Source organism: Neofelis nebulosa, chromosome 16 (genome assembly GCF_028018385.1).
Source record: "Neofelis nebulosa isolate mNeoNeb1 chromosome 16, mNeoNeb1.pri, whole genome shotgun sequence".
Lineage (NCBI taxonomy): Eukaryota > Metazoa > Chordata > Mammalia > Carnivora > Felidae > Neofelis > Neofelis nebulosa.
In genome coordinates, this window is record NC_080797.1 from 16,689,933 (window position 1) to 16,707,330 (window position 17,398).

A 17,398-nucleotide genomic window follows, 5' to 3' on the forward strand; every position below is an offset into this window, starting at 1 on the left:
GGAATAATTTATAAAAAACTATATATACCCTCCTTCTCCTTTTTTCCTCCTGTTTTGTGAATTGATGTTTTTTCCAGGCCTTAAATGAATTTCTCTATTAGAGCAGGGTAGAACTATATCAACACTATATAGGACCTGGATGAGTGCTCTGATTCACAAACAGCTTGAATAGCTTCCCTGTAGATCCTAGATCTCCTTTTCTATTTTTTTTTTAGTTGTTTTTAAAATTTTTTAAATGTTTGTTTATTCTTGAGAGAACAGAGGATGATGGGGGGCAGGAGGGGCAGAGAGAAGGAGACACAGAATCCGAAGCAGGCTCCAGGCTCCGAGCCGTCAGCACAGAGCCCGATGCAGGGCTCGAACTCACGAGCCGTGAGATCATGATCTCAGCGGAAGTCGGGCACTTAACCAACTGAGCCACCCAGGCACCCCTCCTTTTTTATTTTTTAAAGTTTATTTATTTTGAGAGCGAGAACATGCGAACAGGAGGAGCAGAGAGAGGGAGAATCCCAAGCAGGCTCCACACTGTCAGCGCAGAGCCCAATGTGGGGCTTGAACTCATGAACTGCGAGATTGTGTCCTGAGCTGAAATCGAGTCGGATGTTTAGCCAACTGAGCGCGGCCCCCCCACCCCACCCTGCCACACACACACACACACTGCCCAGGCACCCCCTGGATCTCCTTTATGTACCTAAATTGCAGGCTTGGGGTTTATGACCAAGGAGAGATTCTGAGCCCCGACCTGCTTCAGTTACTCGTGTCCATTTCTCTGAGTTTCTTTGTATGATTTTAAGCCAAATAAAAACAGTTTTGGATTACACACTCATTATTGTCCCATTATCCCCTTTCCTTCTGTTTCTACCCCATTCCATAGGTAGCCAGGAGTTAAGTGCATACATAAATCCTTGGTGATAAAAGTAGTTTTTAGAAGCTGAAATCTCCTGGAATTTGAATTATATATAATTCCCAATTAAATGACACAAGTTGTAACTGGTTTGGTTGGTAGTGGGTAAGAAAACCCTAACCATGAGACCATTTAAAATCTGGCTGGATTTGGAGCAAAGGCCCTGAGACTGTAGCCTTTTTGTTGCAGATAAAGACCACCGTGATGGATGTAGAATTTCCACTAATAAAGTCAGAACTGGAAGCAATCGATGTCAAGTTATTGACTGCTGAAACAACGCTGTTCTGGAACGGGGAAGGTACTGAGGCCATGTTTGTCTCACTGGGAGGGTGACCGGCAGATCAATGGCGGTGGGACGGGGTGGGGGGGATGTCCTCCCTGTTCAGCGTCTGTCCTATGATACTTGCAAATGGCTGCTTCTGCCTGCTGGTTGGGTGGGCCCACTTTGACTCCAGTGGGGTTATGTTAAAGGCCATCAGAGAGTTCCACCTGCTTGCCCTGTCCCAAAGAGCCCATTTGTGTCACTTACAAATGGAATCAGGCAAAGACCCCTCCGGGGAACACCAAGGGTCCCAAAGTTTTCACAGTAGGCTTGTGGGGCCTGGGGCTCTTTGGTGGTTTCCTGGGCAGGTGTCGGAGAAGCAGAAAGAAGTGTGCTCATGAAATCCCTTCTTCCCACCACGGGAGTAGGCAGAAGCCTTCCCCCCTGATGTCCCTCCCCTCTGGACCCACCTCTGGGTGGCCACCACCGCCAAGGCTGTCTCCTTTATCAAGGCCTGCAACTTTCCCTGGGCCGTTTTTCGGCCATATCCTGTCTCCACTGTCTCAGTTAGAAGGTGGGACCGTCCACCTCCCTGCAGCCGGGGTTGGCCCGGACTTTCCGTGCAGAGAAGATACACTGCTTCTCACTGCAGCCCAAGGACGCACCTCTTTCCGCTGTGGCCCAGGACGCTGAGACCTGTCACCATGCTCGTGTGTCTCCAGTGCCCTCCTGGTGGTGGAGGGGCGCGAGGAGTCCCCTCAGGGGGTGGGGGCCCGAGAACTGATGACCCACCTATTTGGGGATAGGGAAGTCCTACTTCCGAACAGACGCTGTGTGCGTCGTCTGTCAGCATTGCGTTTGGAGAACTCTGGATGAGCAGCGGGCATGTTTTCCAAGCGCTGTCTGGCAGTGATGAGCGCTAAAGCCTGCCCAAGACTTTTCACTGTTCTGAATTGTTCATTTCGTTATATTCCTTGATGTTTATATTTTAGGTGTGTTAGAGTATATCCAAGACTTGCGAGAAATTCTACATAACTTGCAGAACAGGATGCAAAAAGCCAAGCAAAATATAGATGGAATTTCTCAGGCCATGAAGGTGAGTAAGCAGCAAGGTATTATAGAGCAGGGCTTAACCAGAAGCCCAGGAGAGGGTCATGGGGAAAAGGCACCCACGGAGATGCTCACAGAGAGTCCCAAAGGCAGCAGGAACTTGTTGTGTGAGGCTCTGGACTGCACAACGATGTCAAGGTGGTCCCAAGGCAGAGAAGTCCCAGGCCAGGGTGCAGAATTCAATTCTGTTCTGTTCTGTTGAGCTCGGCAAGAGTGCTTGTAGGGTCCTCTCTCTGCCGGGAAGGCACCGGGAACAGGGGGCAGGAAGGTACCCTGAGACTCAGCTCCGCTCAGGGAGGCACCGAGCTGACTTTCACTCAAGCCCAATCCAGGAAACTGGGGGCGAATTCCTTCACTAGCCTCCCCACGGTCCGTCATCAAGGCCCTAACGTGCAGAGAGACCTCTGCAGTGACACATCCAAAGGGGAGCTTGAACTGCCCTGCCTCGTTAATTTACAGTCTACTACATGACTCCATTTTTTTTAAGTTTATTTCTTAAAAAAATTTTTTTTCAACGTTTTTTATTTATTTTTGGGACAGAGAGAGACAGAGCATGAACGGGGGAGGGGCAGAGAGAGAGAGGGAGACACAGAATCGGAAACAGGCTCCAGGCTCCGAGCCATCAGCCCAGAGCCTGACGCGGGGCTCGAACTCACGGACCGCAAGATCGTGACCTGGCTGAAGTCGGACGCTTAACCGACTGCGCCACCCAGGCGCCCCAAAGTTTATTTCTTTAAATGATCTCTATGCTCAACGTGGGGCTCAAACTCATGACCGTGAGATTAAGAATCACGTGCTCCACTGACTGAGCCAACCAGGAGGCGCCCCACTCCATTTCATTTTTAAAACAATCATGTTTAAGCTCTATTTCTCCGTCTATATATCAAGATTAAATAATCACATTCTGTTTTACTGCCCATTGTGCCCCCACCCATGGGACCTCAGATATTCTGCCACCTCCAGCCCCTTCCCTGCAAATGTCTGAGCTGGAAGATTTTCACATTTCTGACTCCGGCCATCGTTTGGTTTTGAGTCTCCTTTGTCATGGTGTGAACTTTCTTTTCTTTTCTCTTTTTTCTTTTCTATGTTTATTTTTGAGAGGGAGGGAGGGAGGGAGGGGCTCACCAACACCCGCTTGGGTTTACTCCATGAACTGTAGACTGGGATCATTGCTCGGTTGTCGCTTGAGTGGAATATTTCTTCAGGTGGTTTCTGTGGGCAGGAAAGGCGCATTGATGACGTAGTGGGTCCTTGCTTGTCCAAAAATCTGTCTCTCTTGACCTCACCTGCAGCTGTCCTGTCCAGGTGAGCAATTTTTTTGATACGATCCTTTCCTTTCAACAGTCTAGAGACATCTGTGTATCAGCGAGCTCGCGCTGCCCTGACAAAGCCCGCTGGCTGGGCGGCTTAAACAGCAGAAGTTCATTTCCTCACAGTCTGGGAGGCAGGACGTCTGGATAGGGTGCCATCGGGGTGGTTCTCCAGAGGCCTCTGTCCTGGGTTCCCAGACGGACGTCTCCTCCCCGTGTCTTCATGTGGTCGTCCCTCTGTGCATGTCTGTGTCCTGATCTCCCCTTGTTATAAGGACGTGAGTCACACTGGGCTCGCGCCCACGTAATGGCCCTATTTTGCCTTCACCAGCTCTTTAAAGACCCCTTTCTAGACACATCCCACCATACCAAGGGGTCCGGGCTTCAGCCTGTGAATTTGGGGGACACAGTTCAGCTGTCGCAGTCCCTGTCTCCCAGGCCCACGTCAACAAGGCTGCCGATGGCGTGACTGTCCTGTGGGTGCCCCTGCTCTCTCTGTAGGCACGTAAAGTTCTTCATCACCGTCAGGGTTCAGAAACGCCCCCGCAGCACGTCTGGACAGGTGTCTCCTCTTGTTAACGCTCCCCAGACTTGGTTAAGTGCTTCCTGTCCCAAAGAGGCCGAATCTTCTGTACCTGCTCAGTGTCTCACGGGTACCCCCTTCAGGAGCTCTGCCAGTCTCCACGTTCTCCACCGGGCGCAGCAGGAATGCTGGTTCCCCTGGCTCTGAGCTTGCTGGGGTCAGGAGTACGTTCTGACTGCGCCCTCTGTGTCAGAGCAGGAGGGGGGGTGGGGACATCGGCCTGGCTGCCGTAACACGACATCTCAGCCTCCAATAGCACACGTTCACTCGGTTCTGCTCTAGAAGCTGCAGGTCTGAGATCAGGGTGCCGTCAGCCGTAGTTGATGGCGAGGGCCCCTTTCCTGCCTCACATGGTGAGGACACAGTTTAGTCTCTCTGCCTTTTCCTATAAGGACACTAATCCCATCTTGGGGGCCCCACCCTTGTGACCTCATCTGGCTGGCCCTTCTCACCTCCCACATTAATCTCAGTTACAGGGGGAGCAGTCACCGGGCCCCTCGTGCTGGCCTCAGGGCCCTGCCCCCAGCCGTGTCCTCTACACGTCCATTCAGAAGCCGCAGCCTGGCCGGAAGGGAGGGGGTGGATGGAGGGCCACCTCACTCAGGGTTTGGGTGCAGAAGCGGGGTCTGGCTCGCCCAGGCCCTCACACGGATTACTCCATCCGAAAATCAGCAACCCAAACAGGACAGTAAGTAGCATCTGACTCCCCGGCTGCATGAGGAAACCAAGTAACTGGAAAAGAAAACAATTCAAATCAGTCTATTAGACCTGAAATAAATAATGCAAAAAATAATAATAAGGCACATATAATTCTCAAATACTGGGGAGAAGGGAGAGGCAGGTGAGCTAAACCTTGGTTGCTCACACTCGAGTCACAAGATGGTCTAGACATGACTCAATCTGACACAGAGAGTCCCACAAACCATCTCAAGTGCTGGGGCAACCGAAGTTTCCAGTGGGGACCAGGATGGGGAGACAGGAAGACATGGGGCCAAGGGGGTGTGGGTTTTGTCCAGAAACTTTTCCCACTCAGTGTTTTGTTGCTGTGTGTATTGATGAGAATTTAAAATGAAAAAAAAAGGGGACACCTGGGTGGCTCAGTCGATTGGGCGTCCAACTTCCACTCAGGTCATGATATCATGGTTCATGGGTTCGAGCCCTGTGTCGGGCTCTGTGCTGACAGCTCAGAGCCTGGAGCCTGCTTTGGATGCTGTGTGTATGCGTGTGTGTCTCTCTCTGCCCCTCCCCCGCTCACACTCTGTCTCTCTTGCTCTCAAAAATAAAATGTTTAAAAAAAATTTTTTAAAAAGATCTAACTATTGGATAATAGAGCAAAATCAATATCGTAATTGCCGATGACAAGAATCCTTGTAGTAGAAGTCCCAATTATAGGAGGGTCAGACCCCCCTATCCCCGCTCCCCCCACCCAGCAGTAGGTCAGCTGTCCCCACAAGAGGGACTCCTCCCCCTGGGCCTGCTATTCGGAGCCATGGATGCTCTGCCCAGCTCTGACCACACGCCCCTCACCACAGATGCCTGCCCCAGGGTAATTCCTCTTGGGCCTGGTCAGGCAGGTAGAGCCATCCAGTGGTCTCCCTGCACCCCCCACCCCCACCCCCTGAGGCTCTGCCTGGCTTTTAAGCAAACCGTCTAAGCTCTCTGCTCAAGTGTCCTCAGGGGCCCCCAGGCCTCTCCGAGGGACAAGGACATTCGCATCAACGAGCAAGCAGCGAAGGCACAAGACCACAGGTGTTTTCCCCATATGTTTTCCTCACTCCCACCTGTGCCCTGCAGGACTGGTCGGCCAACCCGATGTTTGAGAGAAAGGACAATAAGAAGGAGGCCCTGTTGGACTTGGACGGAAGGATGGTCAATCTCAACAAGCGCTACATGGCGGTCAAGGACGCCGGTGTAAAGATTCAAGCCATGGTCATGGTAAGGACTCACCCAGAAGGGGCTTCGAGAGGCCACTCACTTTCAGTAGAAGAGGGAGAGCCAGAGATGCCACAAAAATTACTTTAGTGGTCACGGAAGTTACTCTCTTTACTCCGAGAGTCTCACTTGCAGAAAGCAGACAGACTATATGGTAAACGTAACCTTGGTTAACGAGTTTCTCTTGCTATGGGCCTGCCCTCCTCCGTGCTAAGGGATCGGCATGCCCTACCCTGCACAAAAGTGGTATAGACAAGTGATGTCGTCGTACAAGGTCAGCAAATCTTGTTTCCCTGGGTTACGCTGCTTGAGGACAGGCACCGTGTGTCTCTGTTGTCCTTGGCGCTTTCCCGACATGAGCACGAGGAGGAAATGAAACACGTAAACGCGGGTGAGGAATGTGGAACGTGTGTGCCTGGTGTCCCAGAGCCGACACGTTCCGACTGGCGGGATGTGAGAGCACTCACCTGCTGGGCTGCCCCGAGCGTAGGTTGTGCCTTGTTGCCAACAGCCCCAAGGGGCCGTGGGCCTCTGTCCTGGCCGGAGCACTCTGAGGGAGAAGGAGAAGCGGTAGCCTGGCGCCCCTGGAAGGTCTACCCAGGTTCCCGACGACACGGGGGTTCTCACACCTTCCTCACTGGCCACCGTTTGATCCGGCTTGCGTTTTAGCTTGTTTCTGAGGCACGCGTGAGAGGTGGAGCTCTGCCTTGGCCCCCCAAAAAGAAGATTCTACCTTGAGCTCAAGATATTTTCGGGGCAGTTGTTTTTGGGTTTTCTGATGCTTGGTACAAATCATGGATGTGGACTTCAGTGATGGATCACCACACCCAGACAGACCGCAGCACCACCACCCGCCCCCCCACCCACCGCCCCGCCAGGGAGGAGGGTATCTCATTGGCTGTTCTCATGGTCAAGCCATTGTTTACAAGGCCATTGCCCCAGTGGAGTTACTTGACTGGATCAGAAGATATTTTGTCTCGTTTCCAGACCCTCTTCCTTCCCCTTTGCCTTGGTGCCAGAAGCTCCCACTAAATTAAAATGTGTACCTGCAAAGATATTACCTGGAAGCATTGACCAGTTAACCTGTTAACACTCTCAGATGTGTTGGAGATGGGCAAAGCAGAGAGAAATTTGGCTGGAGTGAGGGAAAGGTCCACAACACAATGGCACAGAAAGAGGACAGAGAGGAGGCAGCGCGCCGAGGAATAGGAACCTGGGAAAAGTGGAAGCCAGCAAGCTGAGGGGGCAAGGCTTTGTTGTCCCATTTGGCAGAGTCCTCGATGCACATAATAATCATCTGAACCATTTCTCTCTGCCTTAGGCTGAAGTTACTTAGGCCTGTGTCTTCTTTCCCCTTTTGGAAGATAACTGCCCTGAGGGTGCAGACTGGGCCATATTCATCTTTGTTTACCCTATAGCTCTCAGCGTTTTACAGATTCATCCATCTGTTCATCCACCCATCCATCTATCCACCCATCCATCTACCCATCTATCCATCCACCCACTCAACCATCCATCCATCCATCCATCCATCCATCCATCCATCCATCCACACATCCAACCACTCATCCATCTAGCCATCTAATCATCCATCCACCCATCCACCCATCCACCCATCCTCCCATCCACCTATCCGTCCACCCACTCATCCATTCATCCATCCATCCATCCACACATCCATCCATCCACACATCCAACCACTCATCCATCTAGCCATCTAATCATCCATCCACCCATCCTCCCATCCACCTGTCCGTCCACCCACTCATCCATCCATCCATCCATCCATCCATCCATCCATCCATCCACACATCCATCCATCCACACATCCAACCACTCATCCATCTAGCCATCTAATCATCCATCCACCCATCCTCCCATCCACCCATCCTCCCATCCACCTGTCCGTCCACCCACTCATCCATTCATCCATCCATCCATCCATCCATCCATCCATCCATCCATCCTCCCATCCATGCATCCAACCACTCATCCATCTAGCCATCTAATCATCCATCCACCCATCCTCCCATCCTCCCATCCACCTGTCCGTCCACCCACTCATCCATTCATCCATCCATCCATCCATCCATCCATCCTCCCATCCACACATCCAACCACTCATCCATCTAGCCATCTAATCATCCATCCACCCATCCTCCCATCCACCTATCCGTCCACCCACTCATCCATCCATCCATCCATCCATCCATCCATCCATCCATCCATCCAAACACCCATCCATTCATCATTCCACCCACCCAGTCCATCCATTCACCAGCTCCTGCTTTGTCCCAAGCACCCTGCCACAAGCTGAAGGTACAGTGGTGGAAAGAACAGTCAATCCATGAACTCATGTAGCTTGGTATTAAGGGGAGGTACAGACTAAACACAAATAAAATAATTCAGGGTTGTCATCTGTGCTATAGTAGGCACAAATAATGGATTGCTAGAGGGATTACAGGTAAGAGGCAGGAACAGAAGCCAAATCTGAGATGAATAGGGTGTGGTCAATGGGGGTGGGGTGGGGTGGGGGGGGGCTTTCCTTTGTGAGGAGGTAACATTTGGGCTGAAACCTAAAAGGTTAGAAGAAGGAAGGCTTGGCAAGAATGGGAAGCAGCCTGTGGGAAGGCTCTGACGTAGAAAAGAGCCCGGCACTTTCAAGAAGCTAAAAGCAACCCCATGTGCCTGGAGTATGTGAACAGGGACAAGAGTAGCCCGGAGAGTCCCCTAGTGAGTTGGTTAAAGAAGGAGCAGATGAATCCATGAAGCATCAGCCGACTGTGTGGTTCTGTTCACAGGAAAATGCTGAGCTGTTCAGAGCAGATACGACGAGCCAGTCCTGGAAAGACTACATCAACTACATTGACGACATGGTCCTGGACGAATTTGACCATTTCATCCGCAAATCTCTGAATTACCTAATGGACAACATGGTCACGGATGTGAGTTATAAACATAAGCTACACATACATTTGTGCCGTACTTACGGTATTGTAACTGTAAAATAAGGTCTACTTTGCTATCTGTAGTTTGCATAGACCAGGCTATCACGTTACAAGTAAACAGACGTTAAAACCTGCGTAGGGGGCACTCCTCACCCTGGACTCGAAACTGAAATTCCTGCATGCCAGGACCCTCTTCAGGCCCCAACACTCAGGGCATCTGGTCACCATACATCGGCCAGGCCCTGCCTTGCTGCTAGGTGAGGGAAAGCAGGCACCGCTGCCCCCCTGGTCTTACGGATTGGGCAGGATGTACCCTCCTGTCGGCAACATCAGCTACCAACCCACTCAACCCTCCGCCGGGCAGGCGGGAGTGTAAAGCAGGTTGGCAAAGAGACATGCTGGTTGATTTCATCCCGGAATGTTCTCCATCGTTTTCCCTGTGGGTCAGCCCTCCCCGAGCCATGTCTTTTTCATTACAGTAGTTCCCAAATTGTATTGAATATGCTGGTAGGGCAAGATCAAAGATCCCCCGGCCCACCCAGTGCACCCGCTGGGAAGACAGTGGGAAGGACAGCGAGGCGCCCTCATACCAGCTGCAGAGATGGATGGTTCATGCTTGAGCCCAGCACATACGTCTCAAAGGCCGGGTGTCACCAGACAATCACAGACCCAAAATTCTGTTGATGGATCGTCATCGTCACTACCGACTCTAAGGTTCACCAAGCAACCCACAGTGATGCAAAATGTCAGCAAGTTCTGTAATTTATAGTCACCATCAAAGCCATGACGATCCCCTGATGACAAAATGTCCTCCAAAAGTCCCAGGGAGTCCCCGTATTTGCACGCGGCCCAGCAGCAAGAGCAGAGCCCTGAGTCAGAGGCTTTAGAAAAGCCTGGTCATCTGAGTTGGTGGCAACTGACCTTTTGTGCCAGTTAGCAATTCACTTAAACACCAGTAGACGCCATCCATTGGTTGTATTGGGTTCTCAAGTCAATCGCCCACAGGGCCATCGTGGGACTGTGTTTAGAAGAACACTAGTAGCCGTGGAGTGGATTTCATGGCCACCCGTGGGCCTTGGCCCATCCTGGGAGCATCGCTAGTGTGGGGCTAACCTCCATCGGGTCACCTTACAAATGAGGCCATCACCCATAGCCATGCAGCCTCGCAAGGGGGATCCAGGAACAGACAGGGTTGCGGTGCACACGTGCTTTATGAACGGGAAGTCCAGTGGTTGGCTGTCCTTGCTGGGGCACAGCTGAGGCCGACCCACCTGGTGGCTGGTATTCCACAGCAGGTGTTTTAGTTGCTTCACTAATTGGCCACAAGCCAATTTTGCCATGAAAGATAAAAGAGGGACATTAAAAAGGTCCCCATGAAACATGACAAAATTAATCATATTAATAATTTCTTCTGGGGCGCCTGGGTGGCTCAGTCAGTTGAGTGTCCGGCTTTGGCTCAGGTCATGATCTCACGGTCTGTGAGTTTGAGCCCCGCATCGGGCTCTGTGCTGATGGCTTGGAGCCTGGAGCCTGCTTTGGATTCTGTGTGTGTGTGTGTGTGTGTGTGTGTGTGTGTGTGTGTGTCTCTGCCCCTACCCCACTCATGCTTTGTCTCTCTCTCTCTCTCAAAAATAAAATCATTAAATAAATAAATAAATAAATAAATTTCTTCCTTCATTTAAGAGAGGTATCCGTTTTCCAAATACTAGGGTGCCAATTGGCAACTGATGGTATTTGCCCCTTGAAAGTGTCTCCGCTGACGTGTCCCCTTGGCACACCGTCACGTGTAGGTTGATAGGTACCCAGCATTCTGCAGGAAATACGGGAAAACTCTGATGCCGTTGCGCGTCATAGCTGACGTGCTCTCCGTTTCTAGGAGAGTCAAGCGTGCAACCTGGCTTTACCCGGCCTTGTTTCACACTCCCAGGAAGTTCACCACCGTGTTTTCCATCAAGCTGACACCTGCGGTTGACCTCCCTTGGCACCCATGGCGAGGGCTAGCCGAGGTTTATATCGTGTAATAAAAACACAGACACCTCTGAGAACAAACCACCAACGGGCTATTTTTTTTTTTTTTTTAATCTTTTATGGCAAAGCTGTTCGACCGTCAATGAGTTCTGTGGCGAAGGTGCTTCACCGCACAACTACCTAGAGCCAGGGGCCTCCAGAGACGGGAGGGCTGTGCTTTCTGGAGCGCAGCGAAGCCCTTCCTGCCCAGCTGGGACACCCCCCACCCCCAGCCCACCATGCACTGTGGGCCACTCACACTCACCGGCCACCACTCCCACGCTTCATGTGTTACTGACTTACTTAGTCCTCATAATAACCTCAAGAGATGGGGACAGTTGGCGTCTCTGTTCTACACCAGATTATCCTCATTTTATGTTTTTGGGGAGCCTGGGAGGCCACGCAGCTGGTGAGCGACAGATACAGGCTTTGCAGTGAGGCGTTGGGGGGTCCCCTGCTCCAGCCTGCTCTGGGCCCTGCAGCTCAAAGGGCCCGGGAAGGCGTGCTCCCCCAAGTGCTCCCGGCCGGCCCGGGTCAGCCCTGTGGTGCCCGGAGGGAACACTGGGACCTTGGGAGCGGTTCATCCGAGCTCGAGGTACTGAGCCCGGGACGATCTCTTCCAGGGGAGCGTGGCACCGCTGTTTGAGGTCCTCATGCAGCTGGACGAGGACGGGCTGGTCTTCAATCCGTCCCTGGAGTTGGGCCTCGACTATGGCTTCCTGATGCTGATTGAGGGCCTGATCAACGACATCTACACTGCAGCCAAGCTCATCCCCCGGCTGGCCAAGAACCGAATGAGCTACAAGGTCAGTCCGGGCCTCACCCGGCCCCACCTTCCTCCCCTGCAGAGGCTCCTACGGCTCCCCTGTTCCGGTCACCTCCCCGACGCGCCCCCACCCCACCAAGATGGCAAGAGTGTGCTCTTACCCCGCGGGCTGGTAGTTCGCTCCCTTCTGGAGGTTAACCCTGTGAGTCCCTCAGTGCTCGGGCATCTCGACCAACACGCTTCCCTGGCTCGCACATCCTCGGACCCTCGATGCATTAAACACCTGGAAACGACCCAGTCTGAGCAGATTCTCCAGGCACAAAAAGGCATAGGAAGTTAGGCTCCCCCTGGAGGGAGGTCTGAGGACGTGTTTGTCAGAGCGTTGTCTGTATAACAGGGAAACCCCAACTGGAAAAGACCTAAATGCCCCCCAATAAGGGAGCTCTCCAGTAGATGCCAGTAGATTCGGGCCCATCCGCACAAGGACAGCCAGCTGAGTCCCAAACATGAGCCAGGGGTGGAAAGAGGCTGGTGACAGGTTGTTAAGTGCTCATCAAGTTGTGGCACAACGCGTAGAATACGATTTCATTCGTTGACGCGAACGAAAGTCTGTATTTCTGTGGATACACTCCGAACTATTAAGAGTGCTTACCTCTGGAAACAGGATGGGGTTAAGGATGGGGGACGGTGAGGGGTCGGGGCGGGACAGGGGGTGCAAGGTTGTTTTTTATTTCATATACGTGAGCACCGCTTGAAGTTTGGTAACGGGCACGAATTCTTTGCAATAACAGATATTTACAACAAGAAGCTCTGTACTGTTAGGAAGGTGTGTGTGCACACGTGCGTGTGTGCGTGCCTGTGTGTGAGCGTGTGTGCCCGTGCGCGCGTGCGGTGAGGTGGGTACACAGAGGAGATAACTGGCAAGGTCAAGGGCGGCTTCCCAGAGGAGCTGAGTGTGCACGGAGTCTTGAAGGGTGAGGAGGGGATTTCCAGGCCGACGGTATCGGGCAAAGAAAACGGCCTGAGGATTTCTGAGCCACAGAAAGGGGATGAGCCCGGCCCAAGTGCACACGGCAAGCTGTTCCAGAGCCCAGAATAGAGTCTGTCACCAGACGTCCGCTCAGGTATGGACGTGGGACCCCGTGAGCTCCGGAGTCTGGCAGGATGCGAGTCTGGAGCTCCTGCAGCCTCCGTGGGGCTCTGAGGGGATTCATTTGCTGAGGAAGCCACACGTGGAGGAGGACAGAGCAAAGTAAGACAAGGATCCTGCTGATCATGCCACACCCCAGGCCTTGAACACCCCCCCACACACACACCGGTCTCATTCCTACCCGTGGGATCTTAGTTTACGGAGGTGACTGAGCGGCGATGTGGAGAGGCCGGTGCCATTGAGAGGAAAGTTAGTGCTGCTCACAGTTCCCATAGAAACGGGAGGCCTGGCGGGCCCTGAGGGGTGGCAGGGATCCAAGCAGGTGCAGTCGGGAGGCAGAAGCAGGAATGAGGAGGATAGCCCAGGCCAGAGACTTTCGTGGGGTTTCTGCAGGAGAGGCAAGGCTGGTGAGGGAAAGAGCTCAGAACTGGCCAGTTTGCACTGACGTCAGTGACTCTGAGGCCCAGGGGTCACCTCGGTTACCTGGTACCTGACCCTGGGGCACTTAGGATAGAAGGAGCGTTGGCTTGGGATAAAGGAGGTGTGGTGGGGGCGGGGGGAGGGGGGTGTCTAGACCCAGGGCTGGGTGGTTTGCATATGAAGGGTGTGCTCCCTGCTCCTGAGCCCTTAGTCGCTCAGAGTTGGCTAGTCCCCAGGAGGGTGGTGTCTCCCCAGCCAGCAAGGTTTTTTAAGACGTCAGTGAATCTTGGGGCGCCTGGGCGGCTCAGTCAGTTAAGCGTCCGACTTCAGCTCAGGTCACGATCTCACCATTTGTGGGTTCGCGCCCCGCGTCAGACTCTGTGCTGACAGTTTGGAGCCTGGAACCCGCTTTGGATTCTGTGTCTCCCTCTCTCTCTGCCCCTCCCCGGCTCATTTTCTGTCTCTGTCTCAAAAATAAATATTCAAAAAGTTTTTTTTTTTTTCAACGTTTTTAATTTTTATTTTTGGGACAGAGAGAGACAGAGCATGAACGGGGGAGGGGCAGAGAGAGAGGGAGACACAGAATCGGAAACAGGCTCCAGGCTCCGAGCCATCAGCCCAGAGCCCGACGCGGGGCTCGAACTCACGGACCGCGAGATCGTGACCTGGCTGAAGTCGGACGCTTAACCGACTGCGCCACCCAGGCGCCCCCTCAAAAAGTTTTTTAGAAGATGTCAGTGAATCTTAAGATACGAAAATACAAACCGTAATTAACACACACCCTCCACCTTGAGATTCTCCAGGTCCGTGGGTCCGTGAGTTCTCCTGCTGCTTAAACCAACTCGGGTTGGGTTTTCTGTCGCTTGAAACGCAAAAGATTCTGTCCAGAACAGGCCTCCCCTGGTCCCCGCTCTAGCCATCGTGGTGGACTCCTTTTAGCTCCTCAGACGGCCGCGTCCTTCCACCACAGGGCCTTTGCTTGTGCCTCGCTGTTTCTCTTGCTTTTTGCGCCCCTCCCCCCCCATCCAGCAGGGGCCAGAACAACGGTCACTTCCGCAGGGAGCGTTTCCCCCACCTCCTCCCCGGTGAACGTTAGGGCAAGTCTCAGGGTCTGGGATTCTTTGGTGAACGTCTGACCCCGCCCCTGGACCCTCCATGCGAGCCCTGTCTAGATCCCCCGTGCCCACCCCCTCGTGTGGCACACAGCAGGTGCACGGCCCGATTGAATCAGTGTGTGAGTCACCCTGGGGTCCGCCAGACAAAAGTCACGTTCGACATGATCTCCTCACGGGCCAACACGGCAAGTGGTCAGATTTCTGTTTCCCACCTTGAGAGGTTAGCAACGCTCCCACCGGCGGGGAGCTTCCTTGCAGGGCGGAGAGATGACCTCCACGCCGTGACCCCCGGCGAAACCGCTCACAGGTCTGCTTGTCTCCTGCCCCCTCCCAGGCAGACCTCGAGGACATGTCGGACCTCATAGAGATGAGGGAGGAGTTGTCCAACCTGGTCCTCAGCGCCATGAAGGAGGCCGAGGAGTACCAGGACTCCTTCGAGAGGTACTCCTACCTGTGGATGGACGACCCCCAGGAGTTCATGAAGAACTTCCTCATCTACGGGCGGGCGGCCACCCTGGACGATTTGGACACCCGGGCCGAGGAGGCCCTCCCCAAGACGCCGCCCAGCCTCGCCCAGTTCCAACAGCAGGTGCGTGTGAGCCTCGCCCCCTCACGGGATCACCCCCACCCCAGGGAGGGAGGCCACTGGGCTCCATTCAAACCTCCGGTGAAAGGTTTCAAAATGCGGGTTTTATTATTATTCGGGTCTGGTGACTCCAGCCGAGCAGGAGATGATCGCCATGGAAAAGAGTCTGTGACTCACTGGCTCCAGGAGGAGGGAGCAGGCCCCGCCCCGCAGGGCCATGGGGGCAGCACTGGGGTCGGTCCGGAGGCAGAGGGACAGAGCGGAAGGCGTGATTCACAGCCTGGAAGGAATATTCGGGAGAGGCAGGGCAAGGGGACCTAGAATCAGCTAGTGGGAATCACGTCAGTGGATTCCGCGGTGTAGGGCTGGTGCCTCGTTGTGGGGACCAGGCCCTGGGGTGCTGAGGACAGGGGAATGTCAGCCCCGAGGGCGAAGAGGGTGGTTGGGGAGTGGGTTCTGGGTTGGTTTGTATAAGAAAGACGCTCCCTGGGGAGAGGCCTTCCCTGGGAATTTGCCAGCCTTGGGAGGGACCGTCCCACCAGGCTCAGCAAGGCTGCAGGTGCCAGAGGAGAAAGACAGAACGTGAGAAAAACCGTTACTATGCAAACCTCCACCTGTTGCCCACGCGCGCGGTGACGGGGAGTCGCCCGTGAGCAGCAGTGACCCGTCCCCAGGGGAGACGCGCACCAGGGCCGATGCCGCCGCACGGGGTGGGGGCGGCTGGTGGAGCGTGAGAGCCCCGAGAATGGAGCGCCGCGCGAAGAGGGCCAAGCGTAGGGTGCCCCGAGCCTGCCCTGACCGCGTTCACCTGTTGGCTTCTGGCCTGTCCTGCAGAGGCCGTGCTGGCCTTGCCCGATGGCGTCCCTTTCCGACGGGTTGCCTGAGCTGGGGACGGGCCACTGGGCTGCGGGGAACCCGGGGCTGCCGGGATGGGAAGCCGTGCCCTGCAGGGGGGTGGGGGCCGCCCGCGTGCTGTGCCGCCGCCTCCCACGGCTGCCCGTCTGAGCCGCGGCCCCGCTTTCTAGATCGATTCCTACGAGAAGCTGTACGAGGAGGTGTCCAAGTGTGAGAACGCCAAGGTGTTCAACGGCTGGCTGCAGTGCGACTGCCGCCCCTTCAAGCAGGCTCTGCTCAACATCATCAAGCGCTGGGGTTTCATGTTCAAGCGTCACCTGAGCGAACACGTCGTCAACAGGTGGGCACCGGGACCCCGCAGCCCATCCCCCGCCACCCTGCAGAGGGCCGCGTCCCTGGAGAGCCGGGCAGACAGGCTTCCGTGGTGCGGGTGGGCGCTCCTCCGGGTCACGGGGCGGCTGGAGGTCGGGCTTAGAGGCCAGTGGGCCCCCAGCAAGGGGTGGGGGTGGGGGTCCCAGCGGAAAGGCGTCACCGGCTGTGAAGGGACACCCTGTGCTTCGTTCGACACCTGTTTATTGAGCACGCACGGTCTGCAGCCTGGAGGGTGGGGCAGAGCAGGCTGAAGTGTCACCAGGGGACCGGCCCCACGAGACCAGAGGCGGCAGTCAGGGCCTTGAGGGCACGGTGCCGGGAGGGAGTATGGGTGGGCTGAGCTCTGCCCCGGAGGCCAGTCTGAGTGGGGCTGGTAAGGCGTAGGGTGAGGGTCAAGGTGGTGTCGGGGGGCGGACAGGAGCTCTCCCTTGCTCAGCACGGCCCCGCAGCGCAACGGGGAGCCCTCGCGGCTGGCCGCCTCCTCCGATGGGCCTCACCCTCCCCGTGGAGGGGGGCACCTGTCCCCGGGCCCTCTCGTTCAACAGCCTGGCTGACCTAGAGGCCTTCATGAAAGTTGCCAGGATGGGCTTGACAAAGCCCCTCAAGGAGGGGGATTATGACGGTCTCGTGGAGGTGATGGGGCATCTGATGAAGGTCAAGGAGAGGCAGGTGGCCACCGACAACATGTTTGAGCCCCTGAAGCAAACCATCGAGCTGCTCAAGACCTACGGGGAGGAGATGCCGGAGGAGACGCATGTGAAGCTGCAGGTAGACAGTGGCCAGGTGCCGCGCCGTGCAGGGAAGGGGGGGGGGAGGGCGTCCAGTGCTGGGCAGGGTGGGGGGAGGAGGGCGTGCAGGGAAGAGGGGGGGAGGGCGTCCAGGGAAGGGGGGGGGAGGCTGCCCAGTCCTGGGCAGGGTGGGGGGAGGAGGGTGTGCAGGGAAGAGGGGAGGGAGGCTGCCCAGTGCTGGGCAGGGTGGGGGGAGGAGGGCGTGCAGGGAAGAGGGGGGGAGGGCGTCCAGGGAACGGGGGGGGGGAGGCCGCCCAGTCCTGGGCAGGGTGGGGAGAGGAGGGTGTGCA

At 55.0% G+C, this 17,398-nt stretch overlaps 1 protein-coding gene across 1 annotated transcript in view; it reads left to right on the forward strand.

The window, feature by feature from the left end:
• The window catches only part of DNAH17 (dynein axonemal heavy chain 17), a 103,275-nt gene that overhangs the window by 19,629 nt on the left and 66,248 nt on the right, over positions 1-17,398 (forward strand). The window contains exons 14-21 of the mRNA XM_058704186.1: positions 1,094-1,202; positions 2,159-2,262; positions 5,964-6,104; positions 8,903-9,046; positions 11,680-11,862; positions 14,842-15,096; positions 16,119-16,288; positions 16,866-17,088. Coding sequence (XP_058560169.1) covers positions 1,094-1,202; positions 2,159-2,262; positions 5,964-6,104; positions 8,903-9,046; positions 11,680-11,862; positions 14,842-15,096; positions 16,119-16,288; positions 16,866-17,088 — 1,329 coding nt within the window. The remainder of the gene's footprint in view (positions 1-1,093; positions 1,203-2,158; positions 2,263-5,963; positions 6,105-8,902; positions 9,047-11,679; positions 11,863-14,841; positions 15,097-16,118; positions 16,289-16,865; positions 17,089-17,398) is intronic.